This window comes from Meles meles, chromosome 15 (genome assembly GCF_922984935.1).
Source record: "Meles meles chromosome 15, mMelMel3.1 paternal haplotype, whole genome shotgun sequence".
In the NCBI taxonomy this organism is placed as follows: Eukaryota; Metazoa; Chordata; class Mammalia; order Carnivora; family Mustelidae; genus Meles; species Meles meles.
The window spans coordinates 15,289,263-15,317,227 of record NC_060080.1 but is presented as its reverse complement, the minus strand read 5'-3'; the positions used below and the strand labels follow the sequence as shown (position 1 = coordinate 15,317,227).

General features: G+C 36.4%; 1 protein-coding gene and 1 non-coding gene across 7 annotated transcripts in view; one reads left to right on the top strand and one right to left on the bottom strand.

Annotated features, from left to right (window-relative positions):
• Positions 1-27,712, top strand: part of PUM2 (pumilio RNA binding family member 2) — a 103,741-nt gene extending 76,029 nt beyond the window's left edge. For 4 of the 6 annotated variants that reach the window (XM_045978854.1, XM_045978856.1, XM_045978852.1 and 1 more), the window contains 8 exons: positions 13,121-13,388; positions 14,580-14,709; positions 15,957-16,091; positions 19,274-19,411; positions 20,462-20,587; positions 20,821-20,942; positions 22,283-22,475; positions 24,441-27,712. In XM_045978854.1, the coding sequence (XP_045834810.1) occupies positions 13,121-13,388; positions 14,580-14,709; positions 15,957-16,091; positions 19,274-19,411; positions 20,462-20,587; positions 20,821-20,942; positions 22,283-22,475; positions 24,441-24,572 (1,244 nt within the window). In that variant the 3' untranslated portion in view covers positions 24,573-27,712. The remainder of the gene's footprint in view (positions 1-13,120; positions 13,389-14,579; positions 14,710-15,956; positions 16,092-19,273; positions 19,412-20,461; positions 20,588-20,820; positions 20,943-22,282; positions 22,476-24,440) is intronic. The other 2 variants (XM_045978857.1, XM_045978855.1) reach the window with 1 other exon arrangement.
• LOC123926263 lies at positions 16,478-16,581 on the bottom strand. The gene has a single exon (XR_006815196.1). It is a non-coding gene; the product is annotated as a U6 spliceosomal RNA (small nuclear RNA).
• Positions 27,713-27,965: the final 253 nt, after the last annotated feature.

Sequence of the window (27,965 nt, the reverse complement as noted above, 5' to 3'; positions counted from 1 at the left end):
GGCTTCCTGCCGAGCAGGGAGCTGGATGCGGGCTCCATCCGAGGACCCTGGGGTCATGACATGAGCTGAAGGCAGATGCTTAACTGACTGAGCCACCCAAATATCCCTCAAATAAGATCTTTTTTAAAAGATGTGCTATCTTTGGCCATTTGGAGCTCTTAACAATGGACTCCCATTTGACTACAGGTTTTTAAAAGCGTTTAAATAGTAGGAATCAAAAACAAGTGGGAAAGGAACAAGGAAAGAGAAGAAATTTAAAATTAAATGGCTTTTATCTTGAAATGCAAAGAGCAGTGTCGCATTCTGTGCTTCAGGTTAAGTGTTAAACGTTAAATGAATTATTTTTTCATGCTATCTTAATCTGTAGAGCTGGGGGGAAAATAAATCTACCTGCAGCTGTTTCTTTAATCATTCTCTCTGATAGAAGTCAGTATCTTATTTTGAGGTACTTCATCTCTGAAAAAACATTAAATATTCCCAGTATTATTTTGTTCTTCTTGGAGCTAGCTAACAAATTCCTTCCTTCTCTGTTTCTTTTTCCTTTTTAAATAAGCTTTTAAAATACATTAGTGATTTCTGATTTATTCTTATCTTTGTGCTCATAGTAATCAGATTGATGTGCAATTTCCTGGGTAAAAACAACATTCTGTATTTTTATTTAACTTAGGACTTGACGAACTGATGGTTATTCCTTGTACCTCTTCCATTTTTTTTTTAAAGATTTTATTTATTATTTGTCAGAGAGAGAGAGAGGGAGAACACAAGCAGCAGGCAGAGGCAGAGGCAGAGAGAGAAGCAAGGTCCCTGCTGAGCAAGGAGCCGGATGGGGGACTCAATCCCAGGACCCTGAGATCATGATCTGAGCCAAAGGCAGCAGCTTAACCAACTGAGCCACCCAGGCATCCCGAGTACCTCTTCATTTTTGAACTGGCTTGTTTTTCTTAAGAAAAAGGTACTAAAAAGTGTAATTGAAGCTTTGAGGTCAGTCAGTGAAATTAGTTTATTAAAAGGTAGCAGTCGGTTCTGACAATTCATTGTCTTATATTCAGTAATTAAATTTAGTAGTTTTATGGATTAGGAGATTTTATAACCTATTTTCTCTAAGATTTTATTAGAGAGAAAGCAAGTACGGGGAGAGGTAGGAGGAGAGAGAAAGGAAGAAGCAGAGCTGAGCAGGGAACCTGAAGTGGGGCTTGATCCCAGACCCTGAGATCATGATCTGAGCTGAAGGCAGATGCTTAACCAACTGAGTCAACCAGGCATCCCACCTGTTTTCTCCTCCAATTGCAGAAAATTTTATATTAAAAAATTAACTGTTGGGATCATTTTTCCTATTAAGTAGAAGTTAATGTCTATTAAAATTCCAAACTTTGACTGATTTTGTCAGCTCCTTCTCTTAGAATAAAATGTTTAAAAATTAAAACAAGTATGACCAAGTTGGTTGTGTGGCAGTGTGCAGTTTTTCTAAGTGTCATATGGGATCCTTAAAGCAGAAAATAATCAATTATTTTGAAGCTTTCATTAAAAGCACTATTATCCTAGGGCGGCTGGGTGGCTCAGTTGATTAAGCATCTGCCTTAGGCTTGGGTCGACAGAGCCCCACATTGGGCTCCTTGCTCAGTGGGGAGTTGTTTCTCCCTCTCCCTCTGCTGCCACTCTGCCTGCTTGTGCTTTCTGTCAAATAAATAAAACCTTAAAAAAAATAAAGTACATTACCCTTTAAGTAATAGTTTCCCTATAATTGAATAGCATTTGTATAGTTTTCTAAAGCACCTTCATATTTATTATTTCATTTTCACCCTAATTCTTAATGTAGACTGGCTGAGCAATACGGCCATTAAAGATAAGAAAAGTATAGGTCAGGGCACCTGGGAGGCTCAGTCATTAAGCATCTACCTTTGGCTCAGGTCATGATCCCAGGGTCCTGAGATTGAGCCCCGCATCTCTGCTCCGTGGGGAGCCAGCCCCCCCCCCCCCCCGCCTGTTCTCTGCCTATTTGTGATCTCTCTCTCTGTCAAAACAAACAAACAAACAAAAAACCTTTAAAAAAATAGTTTTGAGGGATAAAAGTTTATAAATGAGAGAAAATTAAAAAGTCTTTTCTTTTTGTATGTGTTATTTTTTTTTTAATTTTTTTTGTTTCTGTGTTTTTAAATGCTCCCCCTGCCCTTGATAGGAATTTTACAAATTGGAGCTTCTTTAAAATTTTGCTGATTATATGTCATTATTTGCTGTCATCTTACTGTTTTCCTTTTTATTTGTTGGTCCTCCCTTCACATTTGCATTTCAGCTCCAATTCAATATTCCCAATATTTACCTTTTTCTTTATACTGATGTAACAAATCAGTCCTCAAGTGCCTTAAAAAATCTTTTACTCTACCAAGACTTCACCTAGAATTTACATCATTTGTTGTTTATACACTAACCAATGTACATTAAGTAAACAGGATCAGAAATACAGCTCTTACAATGTATGCACATGTATTTCAGGAGAGATCTGTAGCTTTAGCCAAATACTCTCATTGAAAATTGACACATATGTTGAGAATATTTTCATGTGTGTTTGTTTCCTAATGTATCTAGGAATAGATCCAGTGGCGGAAGGGTGAAGAAGATGGGGCACCTGGGTCTCTCAGTTGATTAAGCATCTGCCTTCAGCTTGGGTCATGATCTCAGGGTCCTAGAATCAAGCCCCACATCAGACTCTTTGCTCAGCGAGAGTCTTTTTCTCCCTCTGCCCTTCCCCCACAGCTTGTGCGTTTGCCTTCTCAAATAAATAAAATCTTTTAAATCTTTTAAAAAAGGAAAGAAGTTAAAGAAGGCAAATAAATGGATGAACTTACAACGTTTGGGGGTTGAAAATTCATTATTATAAAGACAACACCTTTCTTAGGTTGATGTATAGATTTATCACAGTCTCAAGAATTTTTCAGGCTTTTAAAAGAAATTGACAGGCTGATTTAAATAATGTAAATGGAAAGACAGCCGAGAACAGTCAAGACAATCTGGAAGGACCAAGTTAATATCAAAATAATTACTGTAAATTTTACAGTAACTAAACTTGTAACATTGGCACAAGGATAAGTGGAATAGAATAGAGGATCCAGAAATAAACCTCATTTAGTTACCTGATTTGTGCCCACTGTGCCACCCTGGCATATTTGGGAAGGACAGTCTTTTTAGTAAATTGGACTAGAGCAATTGAATATCCAAATAGAGAAAAATGAAATTTGACTACTCTTACACACTATACACAAACAGACACACTTTATTCTCAGAAATTAAATAACTTGCTTACAGTCCCAGAGTTAGCAAAGAACAGAAATCTTGAACCCAGGTCTGTCTGGTTTCTTCCAGGATGTCACACTGCTTCTCAAAGAATGCTTTTATTTCTGTCTAGTATCTATTTAAATAAATATTCCCTAAGTTCAGAACTTTTTTTTTAAGTTCAGAACTTTTAATAAAATAGTGGCAAGTTAGTGGGAAAAGTGAGTTTGAATATTAGTATATTGGCAGCTTTATGGTTTTTCACTTGTTAACAATTGACCTTTAATCCGAATTAAGTAATTTTTACCTCAGTCTCTTAAAAACATTTATAACTAATTTTTAAATTAAAATTGATGATACAGGGTCTTCTTTATGTGGTATTTTATATAGAACAGGAATTAGCTTAATTTACACTAAGATTAATCCACATTTTATGTTAATCTTTCGTGGGTAGTTTTATTGACCTCCATTTTAGAATTTTTGTGTCTGATCAGAAATTTTACTTATTAGTTCATTCAGCCAATAAAGAACACCTACGTGCCACACTCTGCTTGACTAGAGATGCTTCTTTAAAGGACATCATCCTTACCCACCATCATGGAGTTCGTAGTGTTCTAGTTCGTAGTGTTGTGTTGAATGTAGTAGATATGTATACCAGCACTGAAAATACAATGACTGTAGTGCTCTATCCTTATTGCACTTTAATTCCATTTTATAAAAACATAATGAGTCTCTCCATTAGAATTACCATCTTTCCTTCATATAAATTTACCACAGACTATACTTGTATTAGAATTATATTAGAATTCTGGGTTTATTTTAGATAAGAAGCAAGAAAGCCCAGGCCTTTCTCCACAGCTTTAAAAGTATTCAGATCTTAACAGAAATTTGGGTAACTGAATTTGAGGGACTTTGTTTCTTTGTTATTTTATTGATGAAACTGTTCTTGGACATTGGCTACTTTCTTATTTCAGAAATTATTTTATATTCTACTTGGATTTCTACAGTAAAGCATCATTTGGTTGTTCAGTGTGTTTTCTGATAAATGTGTTAGGATCATCTCTTCAGAATACTGCTCTTTGAAAAGCTTGATGACAGGAATCTGTGTGTGTATGTGTGTTCTGTGGGGTTTTTTGTTGTTTTGTTTTTGGTTTCTGGAAATGAGTTTAGGTTTTTCTGGGTTAAATGTATCTTTCACATTACCTTCCCAGTGCAGCCCACTTCCCATCAGTGTTAACAACCCCATCATGAGAGAAAATTAGTGTACCTATGTTTGTCTAGGATGAAAAGTTTTTGTTTTCCCCAGTAAGTCAGGGCAGCTGACCATGAAATCACAACAGGAATCTTTTAAAAGAAGTGCAGATGTTGTATGTAGCCTGATGGTTTGTTAACTGTCACCAAAAGTATTAGCCAAAGAGAGGAATTGAAGTCAGTTCTGAAAGGGTGGTTTGGATCAGGTAGTCAGTGAAGTTCACCCCACTACTTAGGATTTGGGACTCATAGGCAGTTTTTATTTTATTTTATTTATTTTTTTAAGATGTATTTATTTATTTATTTGACAGACAGAGATCACAGGTAGGCAGAGAGGCAGGCAGAAAGAGGAGGAAGCAGGCTCCCCGCCGAGCAGAGAGCCCGACACGGTGCTCGATCCCAGGACCCTGGGATCATGACCTGAGTCGAAGGCAGAGGCTTTAACCTACTGAGCCACCCAGGCGCCCCTCATAGGCAGTTTTTAAAGTGTTCTCATTTTCAACAGAGAGGTAGCTTTTCCTAAAGATTAAGGTGCAGGCAGTTTTTGAAACCAAATAAAAAGTAGCCTTTTTGTTGGAAAAATGAGTATCACCGAGTGAGTTAGTGATAGAAATGATGTAATACTAGTCTGAAGACTATAGTTCATATGTTAAAATGCCAAGTCTGTTTAAATGCTCTTTTTTAAAGAAGGGAAGTTTATCAAATATCTTGTCATGATGGTCTCCCTCTTTATATTTTTAGAAAGTTTACCCATAATTAGAGGCTAAAAGGTAAGGTTACTTTAATTGCTTTTAGAAAACAATTATAAGCAGTAGAAATTGAAACAGATTGTTATTTTGGTTTGTAGTTTGCATCTAATCTTTGCTTTACATATTGTCATAAGATGTACAACTTTAATGTTGCATACCAGCCATGTTCATGCCTTTTGCTTTATATATTAACCTATTAAAAATGATGTGGAAGACTGTGCCTTTTTTTTTTTTTTTTTTTAAGATTTTATTTATTTATTTATTTGACAGAGACAGACAGTGAGAGAGGGACTACAAGCAGGGGAAGTGGGAGAAGCATGCTTTGCGCTGAGCAGGGAGCCCAGCCCAGTGTGGGGCTTGATCCCAAGGCCCTAGGATCATGACCTGAGCCGAAGGCAGACGCTTAATGACTGAGTCATCCAGGCACCCAAGACTGCTTTTAACTAGAATTGTATTGTATTTGGGGGCACCTGGGTGGCTCAGTTGGTTGAGCATCTGATTCTTGGTTTCATGTCAGGTCATGATCTCGGCTGTGGGAATGAGCCTAGACTCAGGCTCTGCATTCAGCAAGGAGTCTCCTGGAAATTCTCTCCCTCTCCCACTGCCCCTCCTTCCTACTTGCTTGCTTGCTCCCTAAAAAAACAAGTAAATAAAATCTTTTAAAAAACCACATTGGTTTTTAAACTCACTGAAGCCTTAGTCTTTTTCCAGTAACATTTTTCTGTCTTTATTTGGCAAGTATATAGTTAATAATGATTGGAGAAATTTTATGTGATTTATTCCCCATGTAACTTGAACTTGAAGCATATCCCAGATTTAAGAACATAATACGGCGTTTAATGTTCTTCATGAGGTATAGCAGAATGCTTTAAGTGAATTACTAAGACATAATGGTTAAAAAAAAGCAAACCCTCACTCTAATTATTATTTATGCATCCTTGAATAAGGTATTTAGTGTCTTCAAGCCTATTGTGTCACAAGTAAAATGGAGATTATTTCCTTGTCCCATAGGGTTGTTAAGAAGATAGCATATGTATTAGTTTTCTAGGGCTGCTGTAACAAACTGCAACTGAGTGGCTTAAAACACAAATGTATTGGCTCATACTGCTCAAGGGTAGAAATCAAATCAAGGCAGGGCCATGTCTTTTTGAAGACCAGAGAGGGCAGTTCTTGCCTTTTCCTAGCTTCTGGTAGTTGCTGGCAAACCTTGGCATCCTGTGGCTTATTAGCTACATCACTCTCATCTCTGCCTGCCTCATCATGTGACATCTCCGTGTGTCTCTGTCCTAAATGTTCCTCCTCTTAAGAGGACCAGACATTGGGTAGAGGTCCAACCTAATCCAGTATGACCTCACTTTAACTTGGTTATATCTGTAAAGACCCTATTTCCAAATAAAATCAAATTCACAGAAACCAGGAGTTAAGAATTAAACAACTTTTGGGAGACTCAGTTCAACCCTGTATAGGCTGTCCTCTGGCTTCCCCAGTTCATGTTTTGCCCACGTGCAGAACATACTCACCCAAAACCAGCAACCCCAGGAGTCGGAACCCATCCTCCCATCAACTTAAGAGTCTAAAATCTCATCTAAATAACTCAGAACTAAGTCCAGATTTCATCTTCTCTGTCAGATGAGACACTGAATATGGTCCATCCTGGGACTAAATTCTTCTCTATCTGTGGACCTATGAAACCTACAAAACGAGTTACCTGCTTCTAAAATACTATAGTAGGACAGGCATAGGATGGACAGTCCTATTGCAAAAGGGAGAAATTGGAAGGAATGAAGCAAGCAAGTCTGAAAGCCAGCAGGACAAATCCTATTTGTTACAAGGCCAGAGAAGAATCGTCTGTGGCTTAGATGCTCTGTCCTCTAGATCTACTGCTGCCCCACCTCTCTAGCCTCTGCATCTGGGGCTCTGTGCTCCGAGTCGTTCTTCATTTTGTCCAATCTCTAATCCTTTCGAGTATTTTTGTTCATAGAAAATTTTTTAAAACATTGTTGGTCTGCCATTAATGTCAGGAGATTGTCCAGCCACACCCATTGGCTCTCTGCTGTCAGCATTCTATCTCGTAACCTAAGATTTTTTTTCCGTATCATCAAATGCTGGTTTTCTTTGGCTTAACAGTTCCTTCAAATTACCTCTTTCTCTTACTTTACCATAGGCAACTCGGAGAAACCAGAGCACACTTTTAACATGTTGCTTGGAAATCTTAGCTAAATATCCATGCCAGTTCTGTTTTCTACCCAACAACACGTTTCAATGTGTTTTCCCTGTTTCCTGTGATATGTTTTTCATTTTCGCGAGACCTCACTTGCAGCATCTTTAGCATTCATATTTCTACCAACGTTCATGACAAACGTGTTCTTGAAGACGGTAGTAGCTTTTGATAGGTGCTCATCACATCTGAGTCCTCACCAGAATTGTCTTTAATATCCACATTTCTGCCGTACCTTTCAAGGCAGCTTAGCCTTTTTGTTAAGCACCCCCAAATTCTTCCCAACCCCAGTCACTTCATTGTTAGCGCTTTTTATAGTAGCACTTCACTCTGAGTACCAAAATGAGGGCATGTTTCCCAGGGCTGGTAGGGCAGATTACCCCAGCTGAGTGGCTTAAAACAAAACAAACTCGGGGAGGCACGATTTCAAGACCATATAGCATTTTATGCAAAGTTCACATTCTCTGTCCAAGAAAGAGTGCTCAGTAAATGGTTCCTGCCTTTTTAAAAGGACCCTCATGGACCCTCAGGGTCTAGCGAGGGCATGGTATCAGTTAGGAATATTAAGCTATTAAATGGACTTTCTAAAGTAGGTAAAGAAACTGATTATGTTGAAGACATAATAAACCCTATTTAAAATGATGGCACAACTTAGGACAGAGTTCTGACCAGTGTGTCCTTCAAGAAATTTTTAAAGTTAGGAATGTGTAACCAACATCCCAACGTAATTCATGTGCATATGGAGAAGCACTGCTCTGAAGTCATTTTTCCTACTAAAGTATAACATATGCATATAAACATAACAAGTCAAATTATCCATGGCTGTTATCATCTGCTCTAAATGTTCCATATACTTCTTTTAAAGTGATCATAGAAAAAATATTGAACTGAAAGTACTAAGCTGACCTGTTTATGGGGTTGAAGTAACTAAAGTTAATGTCATAAAGTAGGGCGAGAAGCAATGAACTGAAAGTACTAAGCTGACCTGTTGATGGGGTTGAAGTAACTAAAGTTAATGTCATGAAGTAGAATAGACTGTCCTTGTTTTAGATTGATTTAGATTGTATCTAAATTTAGATTGTTTTAGATTGTATCATTGATTGTTGCCTGCTCCATTTAACTGGTCATTTTTGGTTATCAGCTTATGATTTCTTTTTTTTTTTTAAAGATTTTATTTATTTATTTATTTGACAGAGATCATAGTAGGCAGAGAGAGAAAGGAGGAAGCAGGCTCCCCACTGAGCAGAGAGCCCGATGCGGGGCTCGATCCCAGGACTCTGGGATCATGACCTGAGCCGAAGGCAGAGGCTTTAACCCACTGAGCCACCCAGGTGCCCCTCAGCTTATGATTTCTTGAGCTTTCTAGAGCCTTGTCTTCGGAAACAGGCACTGTCTAGTAGCTTATATATAGTTGTACCCTTTTCCTAGGATTACCATTTTTATTTGAAATAGGGGTTGACAACCTGGTATAAAATGAAACCTTGAATTATCTCAAATTATAATTCATTAGCCTCCAAACTCTTCTATCAGAATAACGTTCAGATTTGATTTTTTCAAAATTTTGTTTTATTTTCCAAGATTTTATTTATTTGACAGAGATCACAAGTAGGCAGAGAGGCAGGCAGAGAGAGAAGGGGAAGCAGGCTCCCTGCTGAGCAGAGAGCCTGATGCGGGGCTTGATTTCAGGACTCCGAGGTCATGACCTGAGCCAAAGGCAGACGCTTAACCCACTGAACCACTCAGGAGCCCCTCAGATTTGATTTTTTTTAATAAAAATACCCATGGAGAGTAGGGTCTTGGGTAAGGCTCATAAATCTGTATTTTTAAAAGAATACACAGGTCTGATAGGGTGAGGATCTGTCGTTCCAGGTCCTCAGGAGGTAGAAAATCATGAAAAGAGTAGTCAGGTTTATTTACTTTGTGGTGGTTTCAGTTGTTACATTGTTTTTCTTCTTTATTTTTCTTAGTATTTTATAATTTATATTTTTTATTAATAATAGGCAGGATTCTAAAACAACAGACTTCTTAAGGAAATTAATGAAAACTTATAAAATCATATTATTTCTACTAGGATAATTGTGTGGTGTTTGCCTTACTCAGTTGTAGTGAATGAACTTGAAAAATTCTTAACGTAAATAGCATGTAAGGGGCAGCACACTGTTTCATAAGCTCTAGCCAAGAGTCCTGGCTGACTAGCTGCATGTCACCCTAGTGACTTCATCTGTGAAATTATAGTACAGATCTCCATGTCTAATAACATTCTTATCCAAGTAGTGATTAAGAAGTGGTAAATGATAAGGGGGGATGTCAGTGATGAATTGAAGGACTATTAACTCTTTAACACATTTGATGCAGAAACATACCTGCTTGTAGACTACCACTAGCAATGGTATGAATATAGATAGCCTGTTTGTGTGTTTGTCTTAATTAATTTTGGAATAATTTTAGACTTTCAGGAAAGTTGTAACACTGATACAAAAACATTCCAGTCTAACCTTTACCCAGATTTTCCAAATGTTATTTTACCACATTAACTTCATCATTCTTTTCCTCTCTCCTCTCTGCATAATCCTTTCCCCTCACATCCAGTTTTTTTCTTGATACTTTGGAAAGGATGTTGCAGATACATTGTCCTTTACCCATAAATATTTCAGTATATGTTTTCTAAAAATAAGGACATTCTTTTATGTAACAACAATTATCAAAGTCAGGAAATTAACAATGATACAATATCATAATCAGATCAACCAACTTATTCAAACTTTGCTGGGGGGAGGGGAGAGAGTAAGGATTGGAAAGGAGATTGATTAGGGGCTCACATACAGCACTCACTTGTCATGGCTCTTTATTCTTCTTCAGTCTTGCACTTAGTCTTTTATGACTTGGCATTTTTGAAGAATATAGGCCAGTTTTGTAAAATGTCCTTCGATCCCATAATCGGTTTTGGATGGCACGCTTTTATTGTTTAGATAACTAGCTTTAATGTTTTTAATGTATATTATCAATTGGGTTTTAAATGATTATTCCGTTTGTAAAGAAAGAAAGGTTTCCTGTCCTGAGAGAATTTTTTTTCAATTTTGCAAATGGAAATACTAATTAAGACTTCTAGGACTGAAATTCTGAGGTTTTTTAAAATTCAAGGCAATTTAGCATTGTTAGACCTTTTAAGTTGGCAAAGAGTATATTAGGTGTTTGGTGTTAGGGAGCTGATAGAATATAATCAAAGAATATCTAGACATGGGAGAAATTTCTGTTAGATATTAGACATACCAAATAATATTGGCAGTCATTATTCCTGTGGTAATGTATCGTGGGGGTATCATGGGAGTAGGTATGTATTTTGAATTTGGTGTTGAAAATCTTCAGTTCCTTAAGGGCAAAAAGATGTAGGATTGGGCCTTATGTTTGAGGTAATGATAAGCAATGTATAGAGGTAATAGGAGAAGTGAATAATTAAATTAGGATTCTACTAGGAAATGTGTGTTGGAAATCGGTTCAGAATTATGACTTGAAAATTAAGCTGAGATTTTAGAGAATGTACTCTAGCAGGATATTTTAATGTAAATTGACATCATCAAAGTAGCTTTGGATGGGACATTGTAGTTGTTCTTTGTAAAAACAGATTAAAATGATAAGCAGAGCACCCCTACCCTACAAAAAGAATTGTTAGAAATTCGAATGGGCTAGTGAACAGTTCATGGCACTGTATCTTCATGGAACTTTATAAATAGAAATAATGGGAGCTAGAGGGTTAAGAGTATTGAGGAAATCGGTCAGCTGAGGTCACAATCTCAGGGTGGTAGGATTAAGCCCCTTGTTGGTCTTTGCACTGGACCTGGAGCCCACCTAAGATTCTCTTTCTCTCTTTCTCTCTTTCTCTCCCGACTCCTCTGCCCCTCGCCCCTAAGAAAAGAGTGTTGAGGAAATCAATACAGTATAAAAACACTGAATTCTTTCAGTTTTTAGATTTTTTTATGTATCAACACTGAGATAGTTATATAGACCTTGAATGAATGTGAGAATTTGATGTTAGTGGCTTTGCTGTATAAAATGGTTTGTTAAATTATACACTTTGAAGAAAGACAGTACAGAACTGGACCTTGGGCAGTTTATGTTACATAAAATACTCACGAATATCATTGTGTACCCATTGTGTGTCAGACATTGTTCTAGGTGCCAGGTATCTAGCATGTAGGTAGGTGAACGTAACTTTGTAGCACTTAACATTGGAAAGGGGACTGGAAAGTCATATAAATTATAATATGTATAATTTGGATGGTGGGAAATTCAACCAAAAAAAAGCTAGAACAATGGGGACTAAAAGTAAAAGAGGAAATGTGCTAACACAATTCACTCTCCAGGATTGTAACTCTCTTACTACTCCTTGTCCCTATAACTCTTTTTGCCTTTAAATGCCTCTCTGTAACTTTGCAACTTCACACTGACAGTGTGTCCTTGGTATCATCTCTGGCTTGTGGTCTGGATTGTATACTTAGCACTACTCTACATTGAGATGGTATACAGTAGCATAAAGCTAATGGTAAATTTTGTTTGAGCTACTAAATCTGCACTTTATGGTTTTCTGTACATTTTTCTTTTTTAAAAGGACACTGTCAAGTACTTTTAAATGGTTATTTGTAATAACAATTTTCTTTTTTGTTTGTTTCTATTGACTGCCCTTCCTTTAATTTTCTTGTTTGGAATGGAATATTAGTTAAAGAGGTTTTTTAATTTGTTTCAAATGATCAAGATTAAAGTTCTAGGAAAAATAAATGTTTATTGCTATTTCTTGTTGGTAAAATAATAGTATTTTATGGAGAGTATTCCTTTAAAATTTTAAAAATATTTTAGAATAAGATGTAATTTGGATTTATGATTATTTAATACTGTGAGTTTTTTGTTTTTTTTTTTTTAACTTCAAAAAATAATCACTGTGTTAACTTCTTTAAGAAATGGTTTTTGGGGGCTCCTGGCTGGCTCAGTCAGTAGAGCATGCAGCTCTTGATCTCAAGGTTGTGACTTCAAGCCCCACCTTATGCGTAGAGTTTACTTTAAAAAAAAAAAAAGAAAGATTTTCTTCACATAGAGGTATATATGACTTAATGAATCTTTTTATATACTAGTCCAGAAAAAGAGTTTAGCCCTCAGTGTTCCATTAACACTGCAGGTAAATTTCAACCCAACTCTGTTTCAGTGGCTTAAAATCTGAGTTTGCTAGCTATTGTAACCTTGTTAATACTGGAAATTTTGTTGGTGGTTTCAGTGTTCTGGTATTGATACTAGTATGTATGATATTAGTTGCTATAATTGTGTTTTAAACTAAGCTTCCAAGAACAAATAAAAGTTTTGTGTATGACATTAGATGTTAAAATTATTATTTAAATTAAACTGTCAAAAACAAATACAGGTTTATTTGTCTTATGTTTTCTAGTCTTTCCCCCCAGATCCTGTAGCCACACACACATTAAATTAAAATGTGTGAGATTTCTCTTTGAATTTTAATTTCCTGTTATAACATATAGGAATTAATGGTTAGTGGAATGAATATTTTTTGATGGACTTTTTAGTTAAGTAACTCTTATTTGAGGAATGGCCTTGTCAAAAATATTTGCTGACCACAGCTGCTTTGTTGTAGGAGGCCTGACAAATGGTAGTGGTCGATATATCTCTGCAGCACCTGGAGCAGAAGCAAAATACCGAAGTGCTTCAAGCACTTCCAGTCTGTTCAGCTCCAGCAGCCAGCTCTTTCCTCCTTCTCGACTTCGGTATAATAGGTCTGATATTATGCCTTCTGGCCGAAGTAGATTATTGGAAGATTTCAGGAACAACCGTTTCCCAAACCTTCAACTTAGAGACTTGATTGGACACATAGTTGAGTTTTCTCAAGACCAGCATGGTTCTAGGTAGGTGATTATCATTTATGATACTCTGCACTGTATTTTTGCTTTGAAAATTACTGCCTTGTAAGAGCATAAATTTTTCTTGACTGGGGTCATTTAATATGCGTGAAAGTTGGAAGTTTTTAAAAAATAAATACCCCATAAGGATTTTTTTTCTTTGATATTAGGACAAATGATAAAAATACAGGTTTTTAAAAATTATTTATGGTTTCCCAGTTTTCTATAATGAGATTATTTTTATAGTGAATATATAGCAGTGCTTTTTTATTGGATTATTTTTATTACTTTGACTCACTTTAATTTTCCTTTTAAAATAATGTTCTGAAGTACATCTCTGGACTTAAGTACTTGTCCCTGATGCAGACTTTGTCTAAAAAATAAATAAATAAAAAGTTAAATGTTTGTGCTCCTTTATAGATTTGTATTTGATGTGATATGAGTTGAGACATTTCACTTGTAACACATTTATTAAATTTGAATTGTGTTTTCCTTTTATAGTTTTATTTTACCTCCCTATGGTTGAAAATTCCTTAAGAGTAGCACATCAACCTTGTATCACTCACAGTGGGTAGATTTTATTGTAAGAGCTTCTTTTATTGGGGCGCCTGGGTGGCTGTCATTGAGTGTCTGTCTTTGGCTCAGGTCATAATCCCAGGATCATGGGATCCAGCCCTGCATTGGGCTCCTTGCTCAGCGGGAAGCCTTCTTCTCCCTCTCCCACTCCCCCTGCTTGTGTTCCTTCTCTCACTCTCTCTCTTTATCAAGTAAATAAATAAAATCTTTTTAAAAAGAAAAAAAGAGCTGCTTTTATTATGCTCTAAGCCTAGATATTATTTAGTAATATTATGAAAAAATATGTGAAGGACCAATAAAATATAATTTTTCTTCATTGATTATAATGCAACCAGGACTAACTTAAGTGTTAAACTTTTTTATGTCCAGACTTTTTACCTAACTAGTAGTTACTTCAAATTAAGCTGTTACAAGGGGAAAAAAATAATCAAGGTGGTATAAAGAAATGCTTTTGTCTTTTTTGCTTTAAATTGGCTGTTCACAGTACTAAATGCGTTAGTACTATTTCTGGAAATAAATTTATGTGTATATATGTAGGGATGTGTAATAATACTCAAGTCAGATTTTTACAGAAGCTGTTTCCAGTGTGTTGTCATGGCTTGTAAAATTTTTTCTACATAGATTCATTCAACAAAAACTAGAGAGAGCTACTCCAGCTGAGCGACAGATGGTATTTAATGAAATTCTACAAGCAGCCTATCAATTAATGACAGATGTTTTTGGAAACTATGTTATACAGAAATTTTTTGAGGTAAGCACACATACGTGTTTGTATATCTATCCAACTGTATGTTTTTAATGCTTAGAAAGGTCCAGGAAGTTGGGTAAGAGTCATTTTTATATAAAAATATGTGCACTTGGGGGGCATCCTGGGTGGCTCATTTGGTTGAGGGTCCTTTTTTGGCTTGGGTTATGGTCTCAGGGTCCTGGAATCAAGCCCACATTGGACTCCCTGCTCAGTAGGAAGTATGCTTCTCCCTCTGCCCTTCTGCCCACTCATGCGCTTGCTCTCTCCTTCTCTGAAATAGGTAAAATCTTCAAAAAATAATATATATTTTATATATATAAAGCTCATTACATGCACGCGCGTGCATGCGTGCACACACACACATCTATATAGAACTCATACATATATAAGCTTGGGAGAAAATATTTGCAAATGCTATATCTGATAAAAGATTTTATATCTAGAATATATAAAGAACTCCTAAAACTCAACAGAAAGACAACCCAATTAAAAAAAAATGTACAGGAGAGGGTTCCTGGCTGGCTTAGTCAGTGGAACGTGCAAGTCTTCATCTCAGGGTTGTGGGTTCCAGTCCTATGTTGGGTATAGAGATTACTTTAAAAATCTTTAAGAGGACTTGAATAGACATTTCTCTGTAGAAGATACACAAATAGCCAGTGAGCAGCACATGAAAAGAAGCTTGCACAGTTAACATCAGAATATAGTTGAGAATTATCTGGTTTGAATGTATGACTCAGAAATTAAAGATTTTGTTTGTTTAAAGTGAAGACTAAAGATGTTTAAAAGAATAACAGGTGGTTAATGTATTAGTAACAAGGAAATTATAGATAGTGAGACTTAACCCCCCAAAAAAGTAATACAGTTAATTCAGTCGCTCTGGGTTTATCTTAATTTTTCTTTTCTTTTCTTTTTTTTTAAGATTTTATTTATTTGACAGAGAGAGAGAAATCACAAGTAGGCAGAGAGGCAGGCGGGGGGTTGTGTGGGGGGAGCAGGCTCCCTGCTGAGCGGAGAGCCCGATGCGGGACTCGATCCTGGACCCTGAGATACGACCTGAGCCAAAGGCAGAGGCTTAACCCACTGAGCCACCCAGGCGCCATTAATTTCTTTTACTCAAATCCTCCTTCCTACCTGATTCCTAAATGTGATATTTTAAAAATAGAATGAATAGGCTGCAAACAGTGGGTTTTTCGGGTTTAGTGAAATGAAATTATGGTTTATTTTATTAACATTAATTTCTTTTCCATCAGTTTGGGAGTTTGGATCAAAAATTAGCCCTTGCTACTCGTATCCGGGGTCATGTTCTGCCTTTAGCCTTGCAGATGTATGGCTGTCGTGTTATTCAGAAAGCATTAGAGTCTATTTCATCTGACCAGCAGGTAATTGTAAGTTAAGACAAAATTTTTGTATTTTATTTGGTTTTTAAATTCTTACTTTATAATCTTGGAGTGAAAGTTAAATATTTCCACAATTAGAATAAAACACTTAAAATCTGTCTCAGACAGTACGTTATTGTTATCCAGTAGATCTTTGATCTGTCCTTCATTTGCTTCATCTTTCATCTTTTAAGTGAAGATACTTGAGTCCTCCTGTGTGGTAAGCAGAATACTGCTATACTTGCTTATTTGATTTTCTGTAGTACCAGGAGTGCTGTTCACTATTTCCGAAGTGTACTTGGATTGTACTTAGTTCTATCATAAGAATAAAAAAATGTTTCGTTGAGTAGAGTGCTCTTTATTTTTTTAAGTTTTACTTTAATTCCAGTTAACATACAACTGTGGAGCACTTCACAGATTTGTGTGTCATCTGTATACAGGCGCCATGCTAATCTCTGTACCATTCCTGTTTTAGTATATATGCTTCAGAAGTGAGCACAAGAATAAAAAAAAAAATTTAAAACCAGTTGCATTCCTATATGCCAGTTAAAAATTACATAAATAAAGTTCTTTAAAAATTTAATAAAGTTCTTAAAAATTTCATTTAAAAAGTTCTTTAAAAATTCAGTAGGAAAAGTACCCTAAGAATTTTATTAACAAGATTCACAGTTTTTAAGGTAAAGAGGGAAGAGAACACATATAAATTAAATGGGAATATACTGTATTCTTGATGAAAAAGTCTATTAAAATTTTATTTTAAATTTAAAAAAGATTAATGTGAATTCCCATCATGTGCTCATGGGAATTAACTAACTGATCAGAATAGACAGGAGTATTAAGAGGATGAGGATATACTGATCTGCTAGATTTTTAAATTGTGCAGCATTATCACTAGTGTGGTACTTGTAGGAGATTAAACAAACTTTAGAAATGGAATTCGTAACCCCAAATAGATACCATTATATAAAATATATATGTGTGTGTGTATAAAACTAGTTTATGTAATACAGTAAACTTAGAGTAAAGGAAATAATTATTTCTTAAAGGGTATTGGTAATTATTAAATTTGGGAAGAGATCACATTTGATTCTCCTCCCACGTACATTATTGTATAATAAAGTAAATTCCAGAATTAAAAACAGTAATAACACATACATGAATATGTGTGTGTATGTGTAAAAATTTGTGAGAAAATAGTATTACTTCCGTGGAGGAAATCCTGAGTTCTAGAGTAATTGAAGATATGTCACAATGGAAAAGATTGACAAATTTTGATTATTGTAGATGCTTACATAACTGCTCTACCATAAGTCTCAAGTTCATTTAGATACTTTAAAGAATGAGATCTTGGGCACCTGGGTGGCTCAGTTGGTTAAGTGTCTGCTTTCAGCTTGGATCATGATCTCAGGGTCCTGGGATCGAGTCTTGAATCTGGCTCCCTACTCTGGGAAATCTGCTTCTCCCTCTACCCTTCCCCCTTGCTCATGATCTCTCTCTCTCTCAAGTGGATAAATCACATCTTTAAAAAGAATGAGATCTTGCCACTTGAAATAACATGAATGGGTCTAGAAGGCATTATACTAAGTGAAATAAATCAGAGGAAGGACAGATACCTTTGATTTCACTTATAACATGGAATCTGGTAAACAGAACAAACAACAAACTCTTAAATACAGGGAATAGACTCTTGGTTCCCAGAGTGGTGGTGGGTGGCAAGTTGGGGAGGCAATAGGTGAAGGGGATTAAGAGGTATAAACTTTCAGTTAAAAAATTAAAAAGTCAGGGGCGCCTGTGTGGCTCAGTGAGTTAAGGCCTCTGCCTTCAGCTCGGGTCGCGGTCCCGGGGTGCTGGGATCGAGCCCCGCCTGGGGCTCTCTGCTCGGCGGGGGGCCTGCTTCCTCCTCTCTCTCTGCCTGCTTCTCTGCCTACTTGTGATCTCTGTCTGTCGAATGGATAAGTAAAATCTTTAAAAAAAAAAAAAAATTAAGTCAAAAATTTTAAAAAGTCATGGAAATGAAAAATACAGTGTAGGGAATATAAACAGTAATGTACTCTTTCATGGTGACTGTACCTTTTGTGGTAAGCAGTGTGTAGAGTGTATAATTGTTGAATCACTATGTTGCACACCTGAAACTAATATAACATTGTATGTCGATTATACTTCGTAATAAAGATATCTTAAATCTCTTTAATATTTGAAAATATAAATCAGTGAGAATAAGCCTTATGTGCACCTGTTAATAATGGTATTCTTTGGAGACTTTAGAATATTTTATTTTGTTAGTTTATAGCTAAACATCTGTGTTATATCTTAGCTTAACAGAATTCCTGTAGAATTATGTCAGTAGTTCTTTGGGTGAGAGAGACTTTAATGTTGATACCTTCATATACTGTTTGTACTCCATTTCTTCACAGTACTATTTCCTGTTGCACTAGTAAGGGATACTGATTATCATGTGGCTGCCTATGCTTTTCTCTAAGGATTAAGATGTTTATTTAATAAATGCTTATAATTTTATTTTTAAAAATGAGGATCACTAGCTGGAAGAAAATGTAGTTAGTAAATAAACCTTACTGTAAATAGGCTTAACCGTACTGGTAAGCAAAGAAACAAATGAAAAGTTATTTTTGCCAGTTAAATTTAAAAAATCTAAAATTTCCCTAGAATTCATTTCCAAAGAGACACCTAGGTGGCTCAGTCAGTTAAATGTGTCCAATTCTTGATTTCACTCAGGTCATGATCTCAGGGTTGTGAGATCAAGCTCCACATCGCTCCCTCTCCATCTGCCCCTCCCCCCACTTGCATGTACTCTAAATAAGTAATAATTTTTTTTTAAAAAATTAAACTATTTTTTGAGGGAAGGGGGTTGCTAAGTAGAGAAAAAGTATAGAATTCTGAATTATATATACTGTTAGCTGAGAAGGATGATGTAGAAGGTGTATACGGTAAAGAGAATTGTTTAAATATGGCAGATTTAGCATCACTAGCTTATTTTTCAGGAAGTGTCATTTACTTTATAATCCTATAAAATGTTTTGATCTCATCATCAATGACTTGGACAGGGGCGGATTTTAAACTTTGATATCTAAAAAATTGCGAAGAAATTTTGAGTATACTTTTGTACTCTGTATTTTTAATCCTGATATCTTGCCTGATGAGGTAATTTTTTAAATGTCATCTTCCTTTTGCAGAGTGAAATGGTAAAGGAGCTAGATGGTCATGTACTCAAATGTGTGAAAGATCAGAATGGAAACCATGTTGTGCAAAAATGTATTGAATGTGTTCAGCCACAGTCACTACAGTTCATCATTGATGCTTTCAAAGGACAAGTAAGATTGATTTTTGCCTACTAATTAGTTAGGGCATTCTTTTAGAATTTGAGTGTTAACATATTTCTCGTAAGTCACAAGATTACAAACATACGAGACGAAACAGTAAATGTACAGTGATTTCTGCCTCTTTCATAGAGTGTACCACTTAGATAGCTTCATTTTTTTTGAAGCTGAAAACTATAGAAATAGGAGTTTAATAATATTACTTAGGATTCCAGCTCTTTGAATTATAAACCCAACAGTGTTTTCCAAATTTTTAGGGAGAAGGAAAGGAAGGAAGACTCAGATCCTTTAGTAAGACACAGAAAATAAATACCAATAAGTAACTAATACATAAATAATAAATATATAACTAATAAATAAATAGCTGCTAGTTATATCATGACTACCCTCGGCCTGCAGTCTGTTTTCCTTATTACATGCCCTTTATCTTCTGGTTTGGTACCTTTTGTTCAAAATGTCTATTAGCTCCTGAGGTGCCTGGGTGGCTGTCAGTTAAGCATCCTACTCTTAGTTTCAGCTCAGGTCATGATCTCGTTGTGGGATTGAGCCCCACGTTGGCCTATGCTCAGTGTGGAGTCTACTTCAGATGCTTTCTCCCTGTCCCTCTTATTCTCTCTCTCTCTCAAATAAATAAATAAAACCCTTAAAAAAGGCGGGGGGGCCTGGGTGGCTCAGTCGGTTAAGGGTCTGCCTTCATCTGGGGTCATGATCCCAGGATCCTGGGATCGAGCAGCATCAGGCTCCTTGCTCAGCAGGGAGCCTGATCCTCCCTCTACCTGCTGCTTCCTCTGCTTGTGCTCGCTTTCTGTCTCTCCAACAAATAAATAAAATCTTTTAAAAAAGAGAGAAAAGAGAGTATCTGTTAGCTCCTAAACTGAGCACCCCGCTTTCCGGTCTTTACGGACAGGTTGATGGTCATATTAAAGGTGACTCCCCACCGTTCTATATTAAATGAATTCTGCATGTCCTCAGGAACCTGTCTACCTCATAGAACTTTCCAAGAATGTCAGATAATGAAAATGTGTTTCTTCTGATTGTTTTAAGGTGTTTGTACTTTCAACTCATCCTTATGGCTGCAGAGTGATCCAGCGCATCCTAGAGCATTGTACTGCAGAGCAGACCTTACCTATCTTAGAAGAACTCCACCAACACACAGAGCAGTTGGTGCAGGTATCAACTCCCTAATAGTCTTAAATGTTTGTGTTTTTGAAAATGGTTCAAAACATAGGCAAGTATAATGTATTGCTAAATGTAGAAACACATAGTGAGACAAAAAACCTGGTATAGTCTCCTGACTGTATACTGCTGAATTTTTAGAAAAAGTAATTAACATCTTTTTAAAGAATAATCATTATTCTCATAGAATGACTTAAGGAAAGTAATTTTTAAATATCTGTACTTAGGATCAGTATGGCAATTATGTTATTCAGCATGTACTGGAACACGGGCGACCTGAAGACAAAAGCAAAATTGTTTCTGAAATCAGAGGAAAAGTGTTAGCCCTGAGTCAACACAAATTTGCCAGGTATTGCAATACTTTCTGATTCCAAGGATCAGTTCTTCTAATTCTTTGGCTTTTATTACTAAGCAAAGTAATACATGCAGACTAGCATTATAATGAACATAATCTTTCTTGGGATACCTGGGTGGCTCAGTGGGTTAAGCTTCTGCCTTTGTCTTGGGTGTCCTGGGATTGAGTCCTGCATCAGGTTCCTTGTTCAGCAGGGGGCCTGCTTCTCCCTCTGCCTGCCGCTCCCCTTGCTTGTGCTCTCTCTCTGACAAATAAATATTTAAATAAAATTTTAAAAATAAAAAAAAAAACTTAAAAAAAATAATCTTTATTTTAGGAGAGGGGGAAAGCACATACTGAACGTTGCTTTTATTCTTGCATGACAAATTTGTTTGCCCACATATATTCCATTTTTAAAGTCTGTATTCAGAAAATGGTTTGTCTCCCCAAACCTGTAAGTGCAGATTCCTTAGTGCATGTTAATGAAAATCTCAGACCTTACTGATGACCTGGTTTCCTCTTTTTTGAATTATAATCGTTATTTTAAGAGGCATATAATTAAACTTGTGGGTATCCAGTATGGGTTCTTCTATGATACTGATTTCTGTTTTATTTTTTTTTTTAAGATTTTTTTTATTTATTTGACAGAGAGAGACCACAAGTTGATAGAGAGGCAGGCAGAGACAGAGAGAGAGGGAAGCAGGCTCGCCGCTGAGCAGAGAGCCCGATGTGGGACTCGATCCCAGGACCCTGAGATCGTGACCTGAGCCGAAGGCAGCGGCTTAACCCACTGAGCCACCCAGGTGCCCCCTGATTTCTGTTTTAAAAGTAAAGGGTAAGAGAATTACAAAGGAAACCATCTTGACTTACGTCTTCGGATGTGTTGAGCACATTCTTTCAAAAGCAAGGATATTTTGCTGTAAGGAAAAAAGTAACAAAGTACAGGGTGCCTAAGTGGTGCAGTTAGTTAAGCCTCCACCTCTTGGTTTTGGCTAAGGTGGTGATCTCAGCGTCAAGATTGAGCCTGGAGTTAGTCTCTGTTTTGACCTGGAATCCAGTTCGGTTTCTTTCTCCCTCTCTTTCTGCCCCTCCTGCCCCTGCAGGCGTGTGCATCTTCCTGCTCTCAAATAAATAAATCTTCAAAGAAAAAAGTAAGACTGGGTGGCTCAGTCTAGGCATCTTCCTTTGGCTCAGGTCATGATCCTGGGGTCCTGGGATCCAGCTCTGTGTCAGGCTCTCTGCTCACTGGGGAGTCTACTTCTTCCTCTCCTTCTGCCTCTCCTCCCCAACCCCCTGCTTCCTCTCAAATACACAAATCTTTTAAATAACTTTCTGTGTATATACTTAATTTTTAGCAATGTAGTAGAAAAGTGTGTTACTCATGCCTCCCGTGCCGAGAGAGCTTTACTGATTGACGAAGTTTGCTGCCAGAATGATGGTCCTCACAGTGCCTTATACACCATGATGAAGGACCAGTATGCCAATTATGTGGTTCAGAAGATGATTGATATGGCTGAACCTGCTCAGAGAAAGATAATCATGCATAAGGTAATACAGTTTATAGCACTTAAAATAGACGATTCCGTTTGTGTGACTCAGACTACTATTTTAGCTTCCTAGGTTTTAATTTCCTCTTCTGTTAAAACTGGAGGGGGGGGAACCCAGAAAATCAGTGGATAACCTTTGAAAAGGTTGGTGTAGGTATGGTGTACCATTTCATTAAATTCCTAAAGTGGTCTCAATAAAATTGCATTCATTCTTATCTATTTACCTGTCTTTAGCATTGCCCATCCCTGTCTTATTTAAATATATTTGGTTTGCCGTAATACATGGATTGAACATTAATTTTAAAATCTAATTAGGTTTTCTCACTAACCTAATACATTTTCCTAAAGAGAGAATTTATTTTGATTGGATTTTTTTTAAAAACAAGCTATTTTCTCCCTAGAATATAATGATTCTTTTAAAATGCTTTGATTTCCATGGGAAAACTGCTAAAAAGAATCTGGACGAAATGCTACATACTCATATCTTTTTCTAAATCAGTTCATTTAAGAAACAGGTGCCTGGTGGCTTGGTTCAAATAAATGTCTGCCTTCAGCCCAGGTCATGATCTGGGACAAGTCCCACGTCAGGTTCCCTGCTCGTGCCCTGGCTTTCTCTCTCTTTCAAATAAGTTAATAACATCTTCAAAAAAAAAAAAAACAAAAACGGGACATATAACTTCTTAGGACCTCTTGTCATATAAAGAGAAATATAAGATCGTAAGTTTTTTACCTTTTTAAAAAAGTAATACTTCTGCTTAAAAATATATACTTGTTCAGTCTTATTTTTAAGAACTAACTACATTATTTAAGCAACACCGTATTTATGACATTTGGATTATTTCTAGTTTTATAACTGTCATAAGCAGTGCTGTATATGAATGTCTTTGCATAATCATCTGTTTTTGTAGGATGAATTCTTGGGTGTGGAATTGCTGATGCAAAGTATATGAGCATGTTACGTGTTGATAGATACTGCCAGGTTGCTCTCAGTCTGTACACGTTTGCACATCTCGCAATGATTGTGAACAATGATTGTGCCGTCATGATCTCATCAATACCAGTTACTGTTTCTTAAAAAATTTTTTTTAAGATTTTATTTATTTATTTGACAGAGATCACAAGTAGGCAGAGAGGCAGGCAGAGAACGCAGAGGAAGCAGGCTCCCTGCGGAGCAGAGAGCCTGATGTGGGGCCCGAACCCAGGACCCTGAGATCATGACCTGAGCCGAAGACAGAGGGTTTAACCCACTGAGCTACCCAGGCGCCCCTCCTTAAAAAATTTTTGCCAGTCTGGGCACCTGGGTGGCTCAGTCAGTTAAGCATCTGTCTTCAGCTCAGACCATGATCCCAGGGTCCTGGGATTGAGCCTCACACTGGGCTCCCTCCTTAGCGGGGAACTTGTTTCTCCTTTCCCTCTGCCCCTCCCCTGACTTGTGCTCTTTCTCTCCCTCTCTCTCTCAAATAAAATGCGTAAAATAGTTAAGAAAAAAAAATTTTTTTTGCCAGTCTGGGTAGAAAGTAATGATATGATTCTTTTCATTTGCATTTTATAAACTATTAGTGAGATTTTGAACAATTTCAATGTATTAGCCATCACATATCTGATTGCTTATTCATGTCTTTTGCTCCATTTTCTATTGAATTTTTATCCAACAGACTTGAGCTAGAATTCTTCATCAACTTTTTAAGAGTTTAATAGTTCACTAGTGAGCCTTCCTGCTGTGTTTGGGGCCCATCTGCTGTTTGCATTTGTAATAGTGTAGAAGTAGCAGTTTATTTATTCATTGAACAATTGTGAGAGTAGAAGTTTGGAGAGATTGACTAGAATGAACTGCCTTTGCAAACAACTTTTCTTTAAAGGATTTGAATATTAAAATCCGATTATTCTTCTAAATCACTGAGATTTAGGAGTGCTTTTTTAAGAAACCAGAAAATAAGATTTACTAAGCAGATTATTTGTTTTTCAGATTCGACCTCACATTACTACTTTGCGCAAATACACATATGGGAAGCATATACTGGCCAAGTTGGAAAAATATTATTTGAAAAATAGCCCAGATCTAGGGCCTATTGGAGGACCACCAAATGGAATGCTGTAAAGGGAAAAGAGAAAGAAGATGATGTAACCATGTGAAAAGAACGTTTCTTTTGTGAATTATCAAAACACAACTCAACTATGAATGTTCAAAATTTTTTTTAAAAGCAAAACTATTTATTGACTTTATTCATCCATTTGTAAATTTTTTAAGGTTCTTGTGTATATTTGGGGGGTGGGGGTGGTGAATTATAAATTATATTCAGCCCTGAGTGGAGACCTATCAGATTGGATTGCTGGCAAAGCACAGAATGCCTGTATATGATGTAACTATCAAAAAAAAGCTGTCACATATTTTGTAAATTTTTACCTTGTAAAGTCACAAAAATAGTTTTTAAAGGAAAAAGTACAGTATTCTTTTAATAAACTGGCTTGCAGTCTGGTAGGTCTGTGGACCCCATAGCACAACAGGTTTATAGAGATGTATATAGAAATATAGTCCTTAATTTTTTTTTGTCCTTCGTGTGAGGCCTTTTATAACCGATTAACAATCAACTGCATAAATATTATTAATATTTTTTAAAAAGTTAAGTTGTATTTTGGTAATTCACAAACTATCATGCAAATAAAAACTCGGCAAGTAAGATAAGAATTAAATGATTTGAGATGAAAAGAACTTATATTATTTACAGGATGTGATTTTAATACAAATACTGCCCTAAAACGTCTCTGGCAATGTACAGATGTATTGTATATACTCACATATGTAATTGTTGTAAGAGGTAGGAAAAAAACAAAATCATGGTGACACTTCCATTCAGTTAAATGAACTAATTGAAAAGTTAAGTCCCTTTTTAACTTTTCAGTTTGGTTTGCAATCTGAGAAAGAGTGGAAATTTGTATATTGTTTTGCTTATAGAATTACAAGGACATGTTGAGGAAGTGTTGAGCTTTATTTTGCTTTTTCATAGTAGATTTTGAGAAGGTAGGAACCAGATAGAGGTGAAAGGGGCCACTGAAAAGTGAATTTGATAGCTCAACATTTAAGCATGACTACATATTCAGATAGCTTTTTTTGCTTCCTATAAATATATGCATTGTGTGTGTAGTAATAGATGTAAGTTTACACTTTGAAAGCAAATCTTGTTTCAATGTTTATTATAAAAGCCTTGCTAATTTAGTAGTGATGCTTTCCTTGGTTGTACAGGTGTACATTTGTAAACCTTCATGCTGTAAATGGAATTCGTTTTATCTCTTTGGGAAACCTTTGCATTTTAGTGTACATTTATGTCCCTGCCCTCTTTGACCTGGCATATAGTGTTGTATAATGTAAATTTATTTCTCCAAATTGAGAGTGATTTTTTAAAAATTTTTTATCTTTATATGGTTTCAGAAGTATGAACCAGCTTTCTTTTTATTATCGTGGGAAACATTTTCTTTTATAACATAGTTGTTGACTCTGTTAATATGGACATACTAGGATTTGGATCACTTTCAAGAAGTCAGGGTATTATGCATAATAGAAAGTATTGGACTGAGATATTTGGTTACCATGGAGGCCAATGCTTTTTCCATCTTATTAAATGTGATGTGATTTTTTCTTTGTACAGAAGAGTACTGTATTTTTGAATAGCCTATTCCCAAGTAAGAGCAAATCTGTATGATAACATTTTTTTCTCTGGACATAAGACATAACAGTAACATGATGTACATTTACAAGCGGCCTTATGTACATTTCCCAACAATCTTTTTAAGGCAAAATTGTGACCATATGTGTATAATTAAAATCGTTTTTAATCCTTTGCCTATGAAAATATTTTGGAAAAAAAACTTGCTTTGTATATTCAGTTTCTGAAAGATAAAAGAAAGTGCTTTGTATTTTGTTGAAGTCAGTATTTTGTATAAAACCATTTATGTTGACCCGCTTCTGTTCAGTGCTGAAAACTAATGAACCATGCTATCTCCTTCGATTGAACATGTAAGGGATTTTTTATTAGAAGTCTGCAGAAGAAAAGCATTCTTCTGAGCACAATATTGAATATAAAGGTTTTATCACTTAGCTGTTCATATCATGAGCCTAAAAATAATGGCATAAAGTTTGGGGTGCCAGGCATACTTTTTCATATTTGACGTTGAGTTATTCTAATTTTCTAACCCAACATTCCGTGTTGAGTCCATTAAATCCAGCCACTTGTCACTGTCCCCTCTCCTAGTCATACTGGTTCATAGTGTGTCCCAGTCACAGTGGCAGTGCTTCCCCCCCACATGTAAAGCTGCTGTCTCCCACCCCATCCTACTTTATTTTGCCAGCCTCAGAGTGTCTTGGCCCCGTGTTGAAATTTGTTCCCAGTATCAACTCATGATTGTGAGCTGATACCCAAGTTGTTCTTGCTGGAGATTGGTAAGTGACTTTCCTGGATTTGCATAGTTGAATTCCTGGTTTTCCTTTTTCCTACCCTCTGTTGGCATGGGCAGTTACCTCTGCAAATTTAGAAAGCCCTAGGGGATGGCTGGGAGATGGAACCTTCTTAGGGTTTTGATGTTCCCATGTATCCCATTGTCGACACCCCAAACTTCCCAATACTTTGGGGCCTATTCTAGAAGAACGTCTATCACTGTAGAAATTTTATGGTCTGCCATTTTGGTGCCCACCTCTCTGATTCCACCGTAAGTTGGCTTGGAGTTTGCTAAAATCAGAACCTCACATTTCAGAATAAAGAAACTTTAATTGGGCAGAACCACTTAGACTTTACTCTTGAGTGTCTCCTTTTGATATGGATTGTTTCTGGACCAGTTTGTCTAAGTCCTGGCTCTTCTTGGTTCATATGAAATAATGTTATCTTCACTTTGTATATTATGTATAAATTAGAAAATGAAAAATGTGTGAATAACATTGTATGAAATAAACCTGGTCTTGTGTTTTTCTCTAGATAAAACACCCTTCTGTACCTCAATTATAATTCAGATTGCCCATTCAAGTTTACTCTGATTTAAGGAAAGGCAAGTATTTTTATCACATGGATGCAAATCTGGGGCTACTGATTACTCTGATGGTAATTTCTGTCTTTTGATTAGTATTTAGGAACTCTTGTCTAATTACATTATAGTGATTACCCACTCCATAGGATGAAACTTTTAGCCTGTTTCCTTGATAAAATGATACTCAAGGTTGTTTTGAGGATTAAATTAAATCACTTACCTTTACCTATAGGTGTTTGTTTCCTTTCCACACGAACTTCCAGAGACTATTGTCTAAAGGGGAAAACAGTTTGGGTTCAGGCTTGGATTTGAAGTTTACCTTGCGACTTACAAACCTTGTGACCTTGGGTGTGTGACTCAGCCTCAGTGTCACCCCTGTGCCACGGATGAGTACTGTTAGGTCATTGATTATAAGAGTTGAGAGTATCTTAAAAAGATACATAGAATATAGAATGCTAATACATAATACATAGCATGC